This window comes from Hyperoodon ampullatus (genome assembly GCF_949752795.1).
Source record: "Hyperoodon ampullatus genome assembly, chromosome: 2".
Classification (NCBI taxonomy): domain Eukaryota; kingdom Metazoa; phylum Chordata; class Mammalia; order Artiodactyla; family Ziphiidae; genus Hyperoodon; species Hyperoodon ampullatus.
In genome coordinates this window covers 26,815,666-26,832,839 of record NC_136915.1, presented here as the reverse complement: position 1 = coordinate 26,832,839, position 17,174 = coordinate 26,815,666, and the positions used below count along the sequence as shown (strand labels likewise).

Sequence of the window (17,174 nt, the reverse complement as noted above, 5' to 3'; positions counted from 1 at the left end):
AGCTTGCAAAATTTCAGGATATAGTATTTCAGTCACATATTCCTAATATAGTTCTTTTATTACTCTGTGTGATTATTCCCAGACTGCAACCCATGATCAAATAAAAATGCAAATACATCTCAAAGTAAAAATGGGCTATTTTAATTTAGTGTCCATACTATTTGACCCTAATAAAAAGCTTAGATGAGGGGGCATACACAATATCTTAAAATTTCACAAAAATTAATATTTTCTTGGACTGGGCAACCATATTTTAATTTTTTTTCCTTAATGATAGGGTTGCAAACCAGTGGACTGGAAGGTGAAATGGTTCCACTGCCCAACTTTAGCATCTATCTATCTGGGGAGAACAAAGGGAAACCTTGACTAGGGGACCTATTTTGCACATAAAAAACACTGGAAAGATTAAAAAAAATGTATCCAGGCCCCATCTGCCAGAGATTCTGCTTTACTTAGGCATCTGTATTTTTAAAATTTCCACAAGTGGTTCTCAAGTGCAGCTAAGGTTGACAACTACTATCTAGGTAAAAATGTTCCATTTTTTCCCTTATAGGCTGAATAAAATTATTTACTCAATAAAAGAATTAAGTAGTTGTAAATAATATCAACAAGGAATTAAAAGATTTTCCCAATGGGAAAATCAAGAAACTATATAATGGATCTGTGTATCTAGAAATCCAAAAGAGTGAAGTAAAGTATAATCAGTTCTTAGATATACTTTACAAGTTGTCTTTAATAATGTTTGCAAATGATCTAATCAAGCCCAAAGGTAAAGAGATGACTGGCATTACCCTGGTCACTGGTTTCCTATCTAAAGATGACGAAGTACCAGTGGCTTTTGCTGGTGTGAAGAAAATAAAAAGAGGCAGGGAAAAGTGTTTATCATGCTTTTAAGAAAATACATTTCAAAATATTTTGCATTTAAAAGTTAAGAGTCCCGGACTTCCCTGGTGGTCCAGTGGTTAAGGATCTGCCCTCCAATGCAGGGTACACGGGGTTGATGCCTGGTCGGGGAACTAAGATCCCACAGGCCATGGGGCAACTAAGCAACTACTGAGCTGGCATGCCACAACTAGAGAGCCCACGCACTGCAACTAGAGAGAAGCCCACACGCCACAATGAAGACTCAGTGCAGCCAAAAAAAAAAAAAAAAAATTAAAAGAGTCCCCTGACTTCTCCTGTGTGTGGCTTATTAACATATTTTACTTTTCATTGGCATTAACACAGGCACTTTAGGGAGAAGGCTGATAAGTTAGAAAATGAAGTTTATAGATTCTCTGTGGATTTCATTTTTCTGTTCTATTCATGGCTCAATTGGTATGAATAGCTGAGAAACTCCTGTATCAAAATAAAATATTAATTATACTTCACAATATATAAAATTGGCTAAATAATGCCACTTGTGTGACAACTTGAATTTTTATCATTGAAACTCTTGTAACCAAAGTCACATCCTTTACATAATATTTATTCTGTATAGGATTTATCCACATACAATGACATCAGCTTTAAAATTGACTGTTATTTGTATAAACTCATAAAATAGAGTAATACACAACACACCTCAGTGATTTAAGCTGATATTCTAGGATTCAGAAAATCTGATCATTCTAATTCCTATTTTTTGCCACTGTTTCACTGGGTTGTCTTAGGCAGGTTGCTTTACTGTTCTGTGCCTCAATTTCTTTACCTTTCATGTGATAAATGTCCTATTTCATAGATATGTAAAGAATAACAAAAATTATTAAATACTTTGCAAATATAAAATGCTATATAAATGATAAATAGTAATACTGATCCACTCTAATATAAAATAACTTAGAACTTTCCATTTATAATCTAAAGTTTGGTCCTCCAGTACCTACTGTTATCACCCTTCCCAGTTAAACACATCTTATGCTGTACTGTTTTTAGTGATTTTTCCATAGTATTAATTTTAGGACTCCAAACATATATAACCAATATGAATGGAAATTTCAATATATCTTAGCATGACTCAGCAAAATAACTTTAACGAATTGAGTTCTGAGCTCATAAGTAACTGAAACACTAAACTTTTCATCCATTAAGCAGTAACTTGGCCACATAAAAGCAGTAACTGTGTTTGATTTCATCACTCAGACATACAATATTGAAAAATTTGTTCTTAAAAAGGTCTTAAGATATATGATAACTATAGAAGGAACCTTGAAAAGATGTGATTTGCTGCTCTATGGTTACCAGCTTATAAGTGCAAGGAGTAACAGGAGTAATGAAGTGAGACTGTAATGCTCAAAGGAAATTCAAAAAGTGATCCAGCCCAAGGTTTTGAGTGCTGGACTCCTGAGCTCTGCAGAGTGTCTGGGGAAAGGTTTGCAGGGAGCTTAAACCAGAGCAGCTCTGTCCTTTAGAGTTTCCTTAAATGTTGAACTTCTCTATGAAACAATTCATTTGAAGAAGGGGTTTCTTGGGTAAAAAAAACTCTTTAAACCACTGGCCTAGTCAATTTTGCTTTCTCCAGACAGTAGGCACGACTCAGTGGTGCTTTATTTTGCAAAACTTCATCCTATCAACTGGATCTTAAGGACCATAGACTTAGAAGGGTGTTCAGAAGCTGATAAAACAGCATTCTTGTAAGAGCAAACTTTGGTCTAACCAACTTCCATTATTTTCCTAACATTAAAAAAAAAAACCTTGGCATAAATAAAGCTTATATTAACAGATTATATCCCTATGTAATATTTTCCCACATTTAAGAGCCAAAGAATTCAGTTTTCTTAGAAACCATTAATAGACAATTTCACTCTAGAAAAGAATTGGTCTCTAAAGTCTTAGATAAATATGATATGATGCTGGAGTTATTATTTACAACTTACAAACATGTCACGTATGTTCTTTTATGATACTAAAATGATAGAACAGATGCACTGTCTAGTTTGGTGAATTTCATAGCTGTTTTGTGGGGATTGCCTGATGCTTGTTATAAACAATTATGAGAAAGCATTATTTCTGATAAGGCTCTACAAGTGCTGGTGGCACTGTGTTCAGTGGACCTTGCTGACAATCATGCTGATGTTTGCATGCAGAATATAGTAGCATCAAAGAACATTTAGATCATAGACTAAAGTGCGTTAGAGTATACACATGCAAGCACAACTTCATTTCTATAAATAAAGCTCAAGTCAGTCATTTTTCCTATTGGTTCCAATGATTAAAAATCAGATTACAATTTTGAAAGATGTTATCATCCTCTGGTGAGACTAAAGAATGACAAGTGTTCCCTCCCTCATTTGGAACAATGTAATTGTTAAGACTCCTGACTCAGGAATGGTCATGTTGGGAGACAATGAACTCAGTGCACACTATCTGGTCTTGAAGCAATTGGAAATTTACCATCAGGGGAATCTTGAAAAAAATCTCAGAATTAGGTACCATGAAACAAAGTGGTTATTCATCTATTTATAAAAAAAACTTAAAGAAATTAACCATTTTGGCCCACAAATTGGTATTAAGGGCAATCATTAATTAAAGAATAAGAGAAAATAACATAAAAAGTATCTTGAGGTATGTCATGGCAGTTAAAAATACAGTATAATACATGGAGCCTCTATCAAAATTAAAACAAGCTTAATTGGGATAACTTGCCAAGACCTTTATGAACAGTTCTTTACTTCTAGTATTTAGATTTTATCTTTACAACTAAAATAATGCATCTCCAATTTGACTGTAATTTTGGAATGTTTCATAATTTATATAGGGGAGGAGTTAGAACTTAATTTTGTATTCTAGTAGAAAAGTTTGTTTTGAAGAATTATATATAAATTATATAAACTGCTTAAAGAACTTAGGAGAATAATGTGTTCAAATAGTTTTAGATATAAAATTTATATATAAATAACATAAAAACATGTCAATAGGTACTATAGGGACATTACTTAGCACTACTTGAATAACTCTAGTTCAAGATATTATATGTTGTTGAAGATGATTAAATTCCTCTTCTTTCATACTTTCTAATTCTCATAGGCTTCTTTTTATAATTATTGCAGATTGGTGAGGTTTGACTTCACTTCTTCACCATTTCAGGGGACTATCCAGGGAGAGAGGGTTGAAAGAGGACTGTTTAAAATCAAAACCTGTCCAGTCACCAGTCCCACCACTTAAAGTTTCTGACCTTAATTTCCTCATTTGTAAATCAGAGACAATACCATTTACCTTGCTGATTAGGTGGGGAGATGTGTGAAAGAGCACTTTATAAGTAATATAGTAGTATATAAATGGAGGAAATTAATCTTAAGAACTGGTAAGAACCTCCAGTTTTCTTTTCTTCTCTAGAGAGGAAGAGAGCTATATAGACAGATCCTCAAAAAACTACCTTGACAGTATTAGTTTCCTGCTTTAAGAAAATGATGTCTGTATATAATCTCTGGTCAGCTTCTATTTTAGAGTTTGTTCTTTTTAAACACTGACTACATAAGAGTAATTTTTAACTTAATGACAAAAGTTTCAAATATGAACGATTTCAAACAGTTTAGGTTTGTTTTCTGCCATAATTCTAAAACATTTAGGATACTGGAATAATGATAGGTTATTTTTGGTCTGAAGGTAATAGATTAATTAGTTTAGTCAGGTAGGGTGCCAGACCCTTAAATATGCTCTTACCTGGTTCCCTGTGAAAATTAAATAGTGGTAGTTTATATGTTTTTGAAACACCTTGAAATTATCTTATATACAGTTTGGTTGTGGTGAATTTATTTAAAATATTTTCTTTGAAAAAAGTTCACTAAGTAGATCTTCCAATATTAAAAAAAAAAGGTATCTCTGTAATAAAAGTAAGAGGATTAATTGTTCATCCATCATGCCAACTCAAGCTAGGTCTTTCTTCCCAGTGCAGCAACAGATTTTAGGGCAACAAAGTTCAGAATGGATACAATGGCCTGTTCAGAAAGCATGCAAGTGATATCAGGTCATTACTTTCAAGTCAGTCTGATAATTTGTTAACCAGACTCTGACCATGGAAAGAGAGAGTTATGGGAAGTCAGTGTAAGTTGCAGACATGCCAGATCTGTTGGTTCACATCCCAGCTACCTGATGTTGGGCTTTATCTCCTTTTCTTCTTCTTCTTCACTATCATCAACCTGTTGTATGACCAGATCAGCAGACCCATCCTCTACAATCTCCACGTATGATCTATTCTCATCTTCGCCCAAGTGCCATCTGGAATCCTTATCTCCATCTGATGGGGACATAAGATGCTGTTCAGCTTCCAAATCAATGGGGAGGCTGTCTATGCCAACTTCAGCAAGGCACTCATTACAGAGTCTGTAGCGCCTGGTTCCTTCCTGTACCACTTGACCTGTCAGATCAGTCACATGGCGTTTGCATTTTCTGCAGATGAGTTTGCATGCCTGGTGAATCTGTGTAGAGATTTAAATAGTGATAAAAAAAGATTTTTCAAAAGCAGAACCGTTTGATATTCTAAGTACCAATTCATAAATTTAAAATGTTCAAAGCCAAGCATTAGTATTAAATTAACATCTAGTTATTAGAAAAAAATCACAGGTTTTGGTGATAAATTAATGTCACAGAAATACTAAATACCAGCTTTCTCTAAATAATGTCTTTTATGTTTTTATGATTAATATTACATACTTAATAATTTCACATATCCCTTAATCCAATAATATTTTTATATCTGAGGTAACAATGGACACATTCCCAGAATAATACAAAATAATTGCAAACACTTAATATCTGCCATATACTATTCTAAGGACTTTACATATCTTAATTCAGGGGAAAAAACTCATTTCATTTGAATACTAATATTTTGTTATTTCACTAGAGAAGGAAAAAATATTGTCCCAAATTTAAATTTATCAAAAAATATTTTTCAATATGAGGATTATTGCCACTTTTGTTAATGAAAGATCTAATAGAAAGAAGACTGGACTAGGAATTGGAAAGCTTGGGTTCTAGTCCTGCTTTTGTCATTTACTAACCATGTTATCTTGAAGCAAGTAACTTAAAACATTATAAACCTGCTTCCAGGGTGACTGTCAAAATATTTAACAACTGGTAAGGTTTGGGCACCACCCAAACAGAATAGAAGCCTGACTATCAGAATGGACACTGGTTATAAACAACCACTATGGTGGTTCTGCTACATATCAGTCTATTACTATTCCTAACTGCTCCATTATTACTAATAGGGATACAACTCAGGTTGTGTGGACCAAATGAGTTAATATGTGTGAAATGCTTTGGGAAGAAGTTGTAATTGATGAATAATTGTATATTATAGTTAGTAACTTTGTTCAATTAGCTGTCAGAGCAATAGATTATAGATTCTAATCTAAAAATTATTACATATAATTAACTATATATGCTGAATTAATGTTTATGGCATATTCATTTAGATAATGTCAGAATGGTATGAAAGTGGGCCACCAAACACAAATAGTCAAAAAACCCAAGAGAACTAAAGCAGTCTGGTAAAATATCTAAGAAAATGTATGGTACGACCACTCAGTACAGTTATTATCTTCTGCTTAACCACTGACATATTAATCAGTAAATGTTGAAAGTACATAATTTGAGTGTACCTTTATTTCTCCTGAGATAGAATCAGTATTATGGTTATCATATGTGTCATTGTTTTTATTACAAAGTTCTGACACAAATTCATGTTCATCCCCCTCCAAATCCAATACAATTATGAAGACAAAGAAATTAAGTGAAACACTGTAATGTTAAAACTGAAAATATCATCATGAACTCATTATTTTAAAAATATATACCTTCTAGCTCAGAAACAATCTAAAAAGGATGCCCTAATAACAATGAGCACCCTGGGTGTCCAAATTTTGGTTTCTAATTTCATTCCCCACTAAGAGGTACCAAAGCTCCTTTGAGAAATGGCTGATTCATTTTGTGGCAGCGGAAGTACAAGATGAGCCTAGGGCTCTTTTGGAGCCAGAGAAAAAGGACACTGAAAATTTAAAGGAGTTGTGACAGAAGGACACAAGAGCCAGCTTCAAGGGTCCCCACTGCACAAATTTGAAATTTTGAGTATCAAAAAAATAATAATTATTATGGATCCAAACACAATGAACCAATGAAAATTCATGAGAACATATGCTATTTAAAAAAACAAAGCCAGAAAAACCTCATATACCATTTGAGGCTACTATTAAATCACTCTTTACTTTGAAAATTGGTAGTTAAAGGGAAATAATTAAACATTTATCTTGCTTCTCCTGCAGGAACCCTATTTCAAAGTAACCAAATAGCCCCAGGTGATGAAGGAAAGCTTTATAGAATTCCAGCTAATAATATAGAAGGAAGGATAATATTAGTAAATCATTCCACAACTCCAAGTAAAATTAATAATTTGGACAGAGATTACCAATTGGTATTAATACTATTAAATGAATAGTTCATGGGGAAATGGATATACCAAAATAGAATACCAAAATAGTTACACAGAGATTCCTTTCTAATTACAATGCAATGGTGGGATCATAGTATCATCACCCTAATCCAGTGATCAATTGTAACAACATGAATGATGGGTCTACCAGATACGATGTGTCTCCTAATGTGACACAATATGAAACATACAATTTTGTCTCTTTTTTTTTTTTGGTACGCGGGCCTCTCACTGCTGTGGCCTCTCCCGTTGCGGAGCACAGGCTCAGCGGCCATGGCTCACGGGCCCAGCCGCTCCGTGGCATGTGGGATCCTCCCGGACCGGGGCACGAACCCGCGTCCCCTGCACCGGCAGGCGGACTCCCAACCACTGCACCACCAGGGAAGCCCACAATTTGTCTTTGTTGAAAGTATTTAACTTGAATCCATTAAGCCTTTAGATAAAACTTCTAGTTTTCGGAAAATGCAGGGGGGGATAGAAGAACAAGCTAAAAATGACACCATGTAGAAGCAAGCAGAGAAATCCAGAGGTAGGATATTTTGTAAAATAATTGGCTCAATATCTTCAGTAAGTCAATGTTATTTTTAAAAAGGTGGGGGGACGGCAGGGGCGGGTAGGGAACTATGCTAGCTCAAAAACATATTTAAGGGATCTAACAATGAGATGAGTTCTGGATTGGATTCTGGCTTGGATACACCAGCTATAACTGGTATTTTAGGAAACTATAGGTAAATTTAAACTGTGTAACACATAAAATTTTATTGAGATGGAAAGGTAGAGATTATTCACTAAAGAAAGCAGGTTACAGGGACTTCCCTGGTGGCGCAGTGGTTAAGAATCTGCCTGCTAATGCAGGGAACAGGGGTTCGAGCCCTGGTTCGGGAAGATCCCACATACCGCGGAGCAACTGAGCCCGTGTGCCACAGCTACTGATCCTGCACTCTAGAGCCCACGAGCCACAACTACTGAGCCCGTCTGCCACAACTACTGAAGCCCGCATGCCTAGAGCCCGTGCTCTGCAACAAGAGAAGCCACCGCAATGAGAAGCCTGCGTACCGCAAGGAAGAGTAGCCCCCGCTTGCCACAACAAGAGAAAGCCCACGTGCACCAACGAAGACCCAATGCAGCCAAAAATAAATGAATAAAATAAATAAATCTAAAAAAAAAAAAAGCAGGTTACAAAATAGCATATACAGTATGATATCATTTTGGTTAAAAAAACATAAATGCACATGATAAAGTGTTAAGAATGGTAATATCTGGGTGGTAAAAATATGGTATTTTTATTTTCTTATTATGTCTATCTATTTTCTTAGTTTTTATAATGCATACTTATTGCTTTTGTAATAATAAAAGGTTATTTTAATTTTTAAAAATCTAGCTTCAGAGATTAATGAAGGCAGAGAGTTTGTTTTGCTCACTGCCGTATACCTAGCTCTTAGGAAAGGGTCTGACACATAGTAGGTGCTCAATATATATCTGTTGGATGAATACCTAGAAAGCAATGCATCAAGTGACCAATACCCTTCCAAATTAAAACGAGCTTGTATAAATGGAATAAAAGTATGGGTAATAGAACATCAATTTTGGAAAAAATTTTTGCTGCAAGATGAACAGCAGAATAATTCCAATGTCACTACCATATTTATTTTTATTTTTTAAAATTTATTTATTTATTTTTGGCTGTGTTGGGTTCTCGTTGCTGTGTGCGGGCTTTCTCTAGTTGTGGCGAGCAGGGGCTACTCTTCGTTGCGGTGCACAGGCTTTTCATTGCGGTGGCTTCTCTTGTTGCAGAGCACGGGCTCTAGGCCTGCGGGCTTCAGTAGTTGTGGCTTGTGGGCTCCAGAGCGCAGGCTCAGTGGTTGTGGCTTAGTTGCTCCGCGGCATGGCATGTGGGATCTTCCCAGACCAGGGCTCGAACCCGTGTCCCCTGCACTGGCAGGCGGATTCTTAACCACTGCGCCACCAGGGAAGTCCCGTCACTACCTTATTAAACCACCAGAGCACTGAACAGAAAATTCCCTGAGGTTTTTCTGACTGCTGACAGTCCAGTCCCTGACGGAGAGTCGCTCTATTGCCCACCTCACTCCATTCCTTCAGGAGACCAGAGAAACTGGAGAGACACTAGAAAGAGGCTCTAGTGGAGAGAGGTCAGACAGCAGAAACTAGACTGACAACCTACCAGATAAGGATTCAAGAATCACTAGCAGATGCTGAATATCTGAAGTGGTGATTCTGACATAGACATTTAAAAAGTTTTAAACATTTTAAAAGTTTACATTGTCTTTGGCTCGAAAAAACCGGGATATAAAAATAATAGATTTTAAGTGAATTGAAATGGATATTCAAAAGAATATCTCTTACTTCAAGGTTTCAGAGGAGAAAAAAAAACCTATTTTAAAAAATATAGGGCTTCCCTGGTGGCGCAGTGGTTAAGAATCTGTCTGCCAATGCAAGGGACAAGGGTTCGAGCCCTGGCCTGGGAAGATCCCACATGCTGTGGAGCAACTAAGCCCGTGCAACACAACTACTAAGCCTGCGCTCTAGAGCCCGTGCTCCACAACAAGAGAAGCCATGACGATGAGAAGCGCGCACTGCAAAGAAGAGTAGCCCCCGCTCGCCGCAACTAGAGAAAGCCCATGTGCAGCAACGAAAGACCCAACACAGCCAAAAATAAAAAAACAAATAAATAGATAAATTTTAAAAATATATAAAATTATGCATTATGTGCAAAGTAAAAACATTAAATTGGAAAAATTGTTTAATATTGCAGAGTTGTGTGAAAAGATTTTCCTCAGTGAACTAGATTATCCTAAAGCAGATAAATGCATGTATTTCCTAAAAAGTAAAATGATGAAAAATCATATACTTACTGTTCGAAAATGGCTACTTAGATGGTCTAGCCGGCTAAATCTTTTCCCACAAGCTTGACAGGGATAGGGCCTTTCTCCTGTGTGACAACGAAGGTGGCGCTTGAGGTCTGCCTTCCGCTTCACCACATGTGTGCAGTACGGGCACTTGAACCTCATCCTGGGCAGGTCATCTGTCAAGAGACAGTTTGATTAAGTCACTGGAAAGTTCATAATCACCGTTCTGATAATATCAAGAATCCAAAAGGGTCTGGAGAGTCCAATCTCGGAAAGGTAGGCAACAAGAAGGAAGAAATTTTATAAAGACTAGATTGTCAGTGTAATCCTAAGTATAGAACCCTACCTTCAGGATTTGATATATTTACAAAGTCTGGGTAGATTTAGACTGTCCCACTCATGTTTTTATTTAATGGCATAGAGTCACTAGATTTAAGTAAAGCAGTAGTACTAGATTTTAAAACTACAGACACAATCCAGGGTCTTTACGCTTTTAAGTAACTTGTTTTATTTACATGGGTTTATCCCCCCGCTCTTACTTTTCCTTAAAAAAAATTTTTTTAATCGTTCCACCTGGGCTGGATTCTGACTCGCAGGCATTCAGTCATAATTCCACAGATGGTAGCATCGCCCCATTGGCTCTGCAGCCAAGCACACACACTAGATGTCTGAAGCCCCTTGCTCTTACTTTTCATACAGCTGTACAGGTTTTCTTTTAAAGGTAAAAAGTGTCAAGGATCTTTAATCGTTTGTTTTAAAACTCACACATATTCAAAATGTTAGTTGTGGTTGGAGGCATACCTTCTCAATTTAACAGCAGTTAAGTTCAGCTGTTCATTATTGAAGTTAGATTTAAATAACCTAGAGTTACAAAAGTGCAAAGCCCAAGAAAGGATAACTTTGTTGCTGTTTTAAAATGCAACAGAGATTTCCCATTTTTGCTCTGTTATTTCTGTCTGCCTTGGTCAATGGTAGAGCGCCTCAGCATTTTCAGAAAGCTTTATAATATGATACAGTTTCATGTATTTTCATGTTAGTATCCTACAGGAAAATGTGCTAGTAAAAATCAATCAGGTTGCCTATTATTTTTAAATATGTTATCTATAACCAAATTATTTTCTAAAATTTACATGACAACCAGGGAAATGTGAATATTGATTGGCTTTTAGTGATATTAAGGACTTGTTAATTTTGTTTAGGTATGATAATAATGGTATTGTAGTTTTTTTTCTAAGACTATATTTTAGGGACACATTCTGAAATATTTACACATGAAAACATATGATGTTTGAGATTTGCTTAAAAATGGGAGTGGTCAGGGGCAGAGGTACAGATGAAACAAGACTGGTCATGAGTGGGATTGGGTAACGGGTGCATGGCGGTTAATTAGACTACTCTTCTTTTATATATACTTGGAATTTTTCTAAAATTAAAAAATTAAATATATCACCTAAATCTTTTTTTTCTTTTTTTTAACATCCTTATTGGAGTATAATTGTCATCTAAATCTTATACTCTGCAAGAGTTTAATTTTATCATAATTTTCCTTTAAATTCACATGTAAACTATTAAGCAAATTTGCTAACTGATTAATTGGTGGGGGGAACTGGATGATATACATTTCTAATCCCTGTTCTCTACTTTGAAACTATCAGCCTCCAATAATATCTCTGCATTTTACTACTATCATAAAAATGAGATGCCTCATGGTGGTGCAGAGATACAGTATCAATATTATATGTTGTATTAAGTTTTTAAAAATTATGTACTTATACCTTAATAAAATCAGATTTAGTTTAATTTCTTTTCGATACTGGGTCTGTGAACCTTTACCAATATGTATGGTTGCTCTATTTAACTTTTCTGTATAAAAATACTGCTCCTGAGTGAATACTCAGAAAAAAAAGTAAACTATTTAAAGTGAAAATATGATGTATAACTGAATATGATGTATAACTGTACAGCAAAGTGTGCTGTACACCTGAAACTAACACAACATTGTTAATCAACTATACTCCAATATAAAATTTTAAAAAATAAAGTGAAAATATGTGTCTTAAGGATTGAACCATTTTACAAAAGAGTTTTAAACATTTAACAGTAATCTAATTGCCCACAGATAAGCAGCTTTCGAAATTCATGGGTTTCTGACCCTCAGAACTCTATTGTTTTGACTTCATTAAATTTATCCAGTATTATAATTTTTAAAATTTGTGTTTTATGCATAGATTTCATTAGAGAAGTATGACTTTAAAAAAATCACTTGTTTCAACTGCCCATAACACCTAAAACTAAGGGCATGTTGAGATAGGATTGATTTATATCAGAGTCTTGGAACCTGACTGAGGGGACTGATTCTCTTTCTGGGTACCTGGAAAACTTCTTGATGTGACATCAGATCCTTGACCATACTGATAGCCAACAGGAGGAGAGTCCATTTCCGCATCCATTTGTGCCTGTTCTTCAGATTGCGAAATGTGGCTGGAAGAATCAGATGTTCGTGCTTCTCGTTTGCTTGACTTATAATGAGCCATTTCAGAAGGCTGTGACAACCTCAAATGTTTGGATTTTTTAATGGAATCTTTCCTTTGTTCATGTTTGGCCAGAGGCTGTTGAGTATTCCTTTGGGAGGCTGGATGGTAATTATACTTACTCCAAGATTTCCCACTTATACCTGTTCCTTGATCTGGGCTTAGGTGAGAATGTGGAGAACTGCTTTCATCTTGCCAGCCGCCACTATAAAAAGAGGAGCGTTCTATACCATCAGAACTGGCATTTTTATCCGAAAGGCTGAAATAGCGATCCTTTTCTTTTTCACTAATGTCTAATGAAGATTTAATAAAGGTCTTACATACACTGATGACATCAGTCATTTGAAGGAAGCTAGCAGCGGACATCACTTCTATGACATTCTGACCTGTGAGAGAGAGCTTGCCGGAATAGACAAAGTCCAGGATAACTGTAAAAGTGTCAGGGGAGAAAGCCTGAAATGTCGCTGTGGTTGGCTGACTTGTCTCCTTGGAGTTCTGGGAAAGAAGCATTTTAAAGTAGCCGCTACTAGCAAATAATACATTTCGATGGGCTTTAAAGACCTTTCCTTCAACCAGAATACTGCAGTCACAAAATACATCCTGCCTGCGCTGCTCATTCAGTTGTTGCAGGAGGTGAGACTGATGAGAGGAGATCTCCATTCTAAAGAGGAAAAGAAACAGTGATTACCAAAATCGGAGTAACACTGCTTCTCTGAGTCAAGTAAAATGACAGTCAGAAACCTCTGTCCTTTTTCCATTAAAAACACTTTCTCCATAGAGAATATCGTCTCCAAGACACAGAAGATAATGGGTTTCAGGATATCATGTAAGACTCTACTCTTAGTTAGTTATTAGATTTTTAGACAATTATTTGTTCAGTCACCAAACCTGATTGAGCATCTTCTATAAATCAGGCCTTCTGCTATATATGGTGAACTAAACAGGCTTGATTCTTGCCTCCGTGTAGTTTTTAATCTAGACGGGTACCAGCTTGAAACAAATACTCATATGAAGTTATAAATGACAAGTTAAGTGCTAAGACAGAAGGAGCGTGCTCTTAGTATAAAAAGGTGAACTAGTTTAGATTGGGATGGAGAGGGTTAGGGAATACCTCTCCAAGAAGTCACATTTAAGCTGAGACCTCAAAGGTGACTAGGAATTAGCCAGGTGAAGAATGAAGGGAGAAGATTTCTGATTCCAGCAAAATGGTGGTCTAGAAAGTGCTGAAACTTTGCTGTCACAAATCTCTAGAGATGCTGGCTAAAATATAGCCAAGACTTTAAACTGTATGGCTGAGCTGCTGGGGCAGCAACGTGGGCTCCAGTTTTTATCAGTAACAGAAATTGGAACTCTCTAAGGATTCAACCGTAATGAAAAAGGACTAGTAAACTTTGCCCCGAAGTCCAGGGAAAAGGCAAAGAAAGTTTGTCTTTGCAGGGCCTTAGTTGGGAAGAAAAAAATCCCTAGGTGAGACATCAAACGCAAGGTTGTGCTTTGTGAGGTTCTGGAGTCCAAATTTATTTTACCTGCTTGGTGTGGGAAACCTCAAACTGAAAAATTAACATGAGAATTAGTCCTGGGCTGGTGGTGTCTGTGGGGACACCTTGCAGAAGCAAATGCCAAACTGCTCAGGAGGGAAGCTCTCAGAGCTTCCAGGTGGGAAATAAGCTCTGCTTAAACTGAACTCAGTCATTCCCATCTCTGTACAGAGTGGACACTTCCTATATTGTACCACCATGATGTCTAATATGGCCTATCTTAAAAACTCCCCTTGATTTCACGTCTATTTCTGGCTACTACTCCATTTCTCTGCTCCCTTTACACAGAGTTCATTGAAAGAGTTTTTTGTCTTGGTTTTTTCATTTGCTATCTTCACTTCTCCCATTCTAAATCAGGTTTCCATCCCCATCCATCAAAACCCATTTTTTGAAGATCATTAGTTGCATGTTGACAACCTGCATGTTGTCAAATCCAATGGTCACTTCTTTGTCCTCATTTTACTGACACAGTGGATCACTCTTTTCATCCTGAAACACTTGTTGCACTTACTTGGCTGCCAGGACACCACTCCTTCATGGTTCTTCTATTGCTCACTCCTTAGTCTCCTCTCCTGGCTCTTCCTTGTCTAATCTCTAAGTTTTTTGGGATTCAGGACATGCTACCCCCCAAGATGGCACCTTGGCATATTGAATATTGTGAACTGAAGGAGTCTGAGTAAACAGCAGAAGCAGGAAGGTCACTCTGACACCCCCTCCCTTTTCCGCTGCAACAGATCACAAAACCCTCAGGTGAGAGGTGTCCACCCTACACCCAGAGGAAAGGAGCCTCCTTATCTCAGAAGACAAAGGGACGCTGAGAAGACTCTGAACAAACAGGCTTTGCTGGGTGTGCCCCAGTTTTCTAACCTTACCTCTTACTCCTTATCCTACCACATTCTTCCACGACTCTCCACTCTTCACCAAGCCTAGCATAAAAATACTCAGGTCTGTCTCTTCGGGCCTTCATTTCCTTATGAAGCCTTCTGTGTCATGTAAAATTTATATTGAGAAAATATGTATGCATTTCTCCTGCTATTCTGTTAGTTTGATTTTCAGACACAGGCCGGAAGAAGGTCAAGGAAAATTTTTTCTCCCCTACAGCTGGAATGTCCCAGGCCTCAGGGCTCAGACCTCTCCTCTACTTACATCATTCCCTAGGTGAGCCCATCCAGTCTCATAGCTTTAAATACCATTTTACATATCTAGCCCCTGACCTCTTCCCTGAGCCTCAGACTCAAATTGTCTGTTTATCTGCATCTCCACTTAGATGTTTAACAGGCATCCTGAGCTCAACAGAGCCCAAGCCACTCTTCATTCATCCTCATCTTAAACCTGCCTTTCCTACAGTCCTATCCGTCTCAGGAAATGGTAACTCCATTCCACTTATTTAGACCAAAAACATGAAGAGTCATCTTTGACTGTGTGTTGTCAGCTTTACCTTCAAAACAAATCCAAAATCCTACCACTTCTGTGCTACTGCTGTTACCACTTCACTCCATCACCTATTATCAACAGCCTCCTAATTAGTCTCCTTGCAACTTCAGTCTAGTCTGAATACAGCAGCCATGGTAATGCTTCTGAAACACGAGTGAAATCGTGTTACCCCTCTGCACAAAACCCTCCAAAGAAAGGTTCCCCACCCAACCCCAAAGTTCTTCTCATGACCTACACCATCTGCATCCTGCCCCTCCTGGTACCTCTCTGCCCGCATCTCTTCTGCTCTACCCCTCACACACTGCATTCCAGCTCCAAAGACCTCTGCTTGTTCCCAAACATCCAAGGCATGTCCCTGTCATGCAGCCTTGTACTTGCTATGCCTTCTGCTTGGAAATGCTTCCTCCAGATACACACATAGCTCACATTCTCACATTTTCTAGGTCTCTGCTCAAAGGTCACCTTATCCTTTACCATTTCCTTTACCATTAGCCAGGTGAAGACTGAAGGGAGAAGATTCTTCTCCCTTTACCATTCTTTTTTAAATAAATAAATAATTAATTAAAATAAATTAATTTAGATAAAGGCTTTCCTTTACCATTCTTTTTAAATTAATTAATTAGTTAATTTTTGGCTGCGTTGGGTCTTCGTTGCAGTGCGTGGGCTTTCTCTAGTTGAGGCAAGTGGGGGCTACTCTTCGTTGCAGTGCGCAGGCTTATTGCAGTGGCTTCTCTTGTTGTGGAGCACGGGCTCTAGAGCGCAGGCTCAGTAGTTATGGTGCACGCGCTTAGTTGCTCCGTGGCATGTGGGATCTTCCCAGACCAGGGCTCAAACCCGTGTCCCCTGCATTGGCAGGTGGATTCTTAACCACTGCACCACCAGGGAAGCCTCCTTTACCGTAAGCACCTCCTCCCACTCTCCGTCCCCTTACTCGTTTACTCTTTGTTTTCTCCTACTAGAATTTAAGGTCCAAGAGAGCAGAGTTTGCCTGTTTTGTTTACTTATATATTCCCAGCTCCTTGAACAGCACTTGAGCAAACAATAGCTGCTCAATCAATGCTGTTAAATGAATGAGTCAAAAATATTAAAAGGGGCCTCCCTGGTGGCGCAGTGGTTGAGAGTCCGCCTGCTGATGCAGGGGATACGGGTTCGTGCCCCGGTCTGGGAGGATCCCATATGCCGCGGAGCGGCTGGGCCCGTGAGCCATGGCCGCTGAGCCTGCGCATCCGGAGCCTGTGCTCCGCAACGGGAGAGGCCACAACAGTGAGAGGCCCGCGTACCGCAAAAAAAAAAAAAAAAAAAAAAAAAAAAAAAAAAAAAAAAAATATTAAAAGACACAAGGAAATTGTTCTTTATAAAGAAGAATCAGCAGGCATAACAAGCAGGGAATTAG

At 37.6% G+C, this 17,174-nt stretch overlaps 1 protein-coding gene across 1 annotated transcript in view; it reads right to left on the bottom strand.

Annotated features, from left to right (window-relative positions):
* Positions 1-5,063: 5,063 nt before the first annotated feature.
* The window catches only part of ZBTB8A (zinc finger and BTB domain containing 8A), a gene marked incomplete at its 3' end in the record, with an annotated part of 38,305 nt that continues 26,194 nt past the window's right edge, over positions 5,064-17,174 (bottom strand). Inside the window, exons 2-4 of the mRNA XM_079697402.1 lie at positions 12,650-13,470; positions 10,285-10,454; positions 5,064-5,396 (exon numbers count right to left, since the gene is read on the bottom strand). Of these exons, the coding sequence (XP_079553528.1) occupies positions 5,064-5,396; positions 10,285-10,454; positions 12,650-13,469 (1,323 nt within the window). The 5' untranslated portion in view covers position 13,470. The remainder of the gene's footprint in view (positions 5,397-10,284; positions 10,455-12,649; positions 13,471-17,174) is intronic.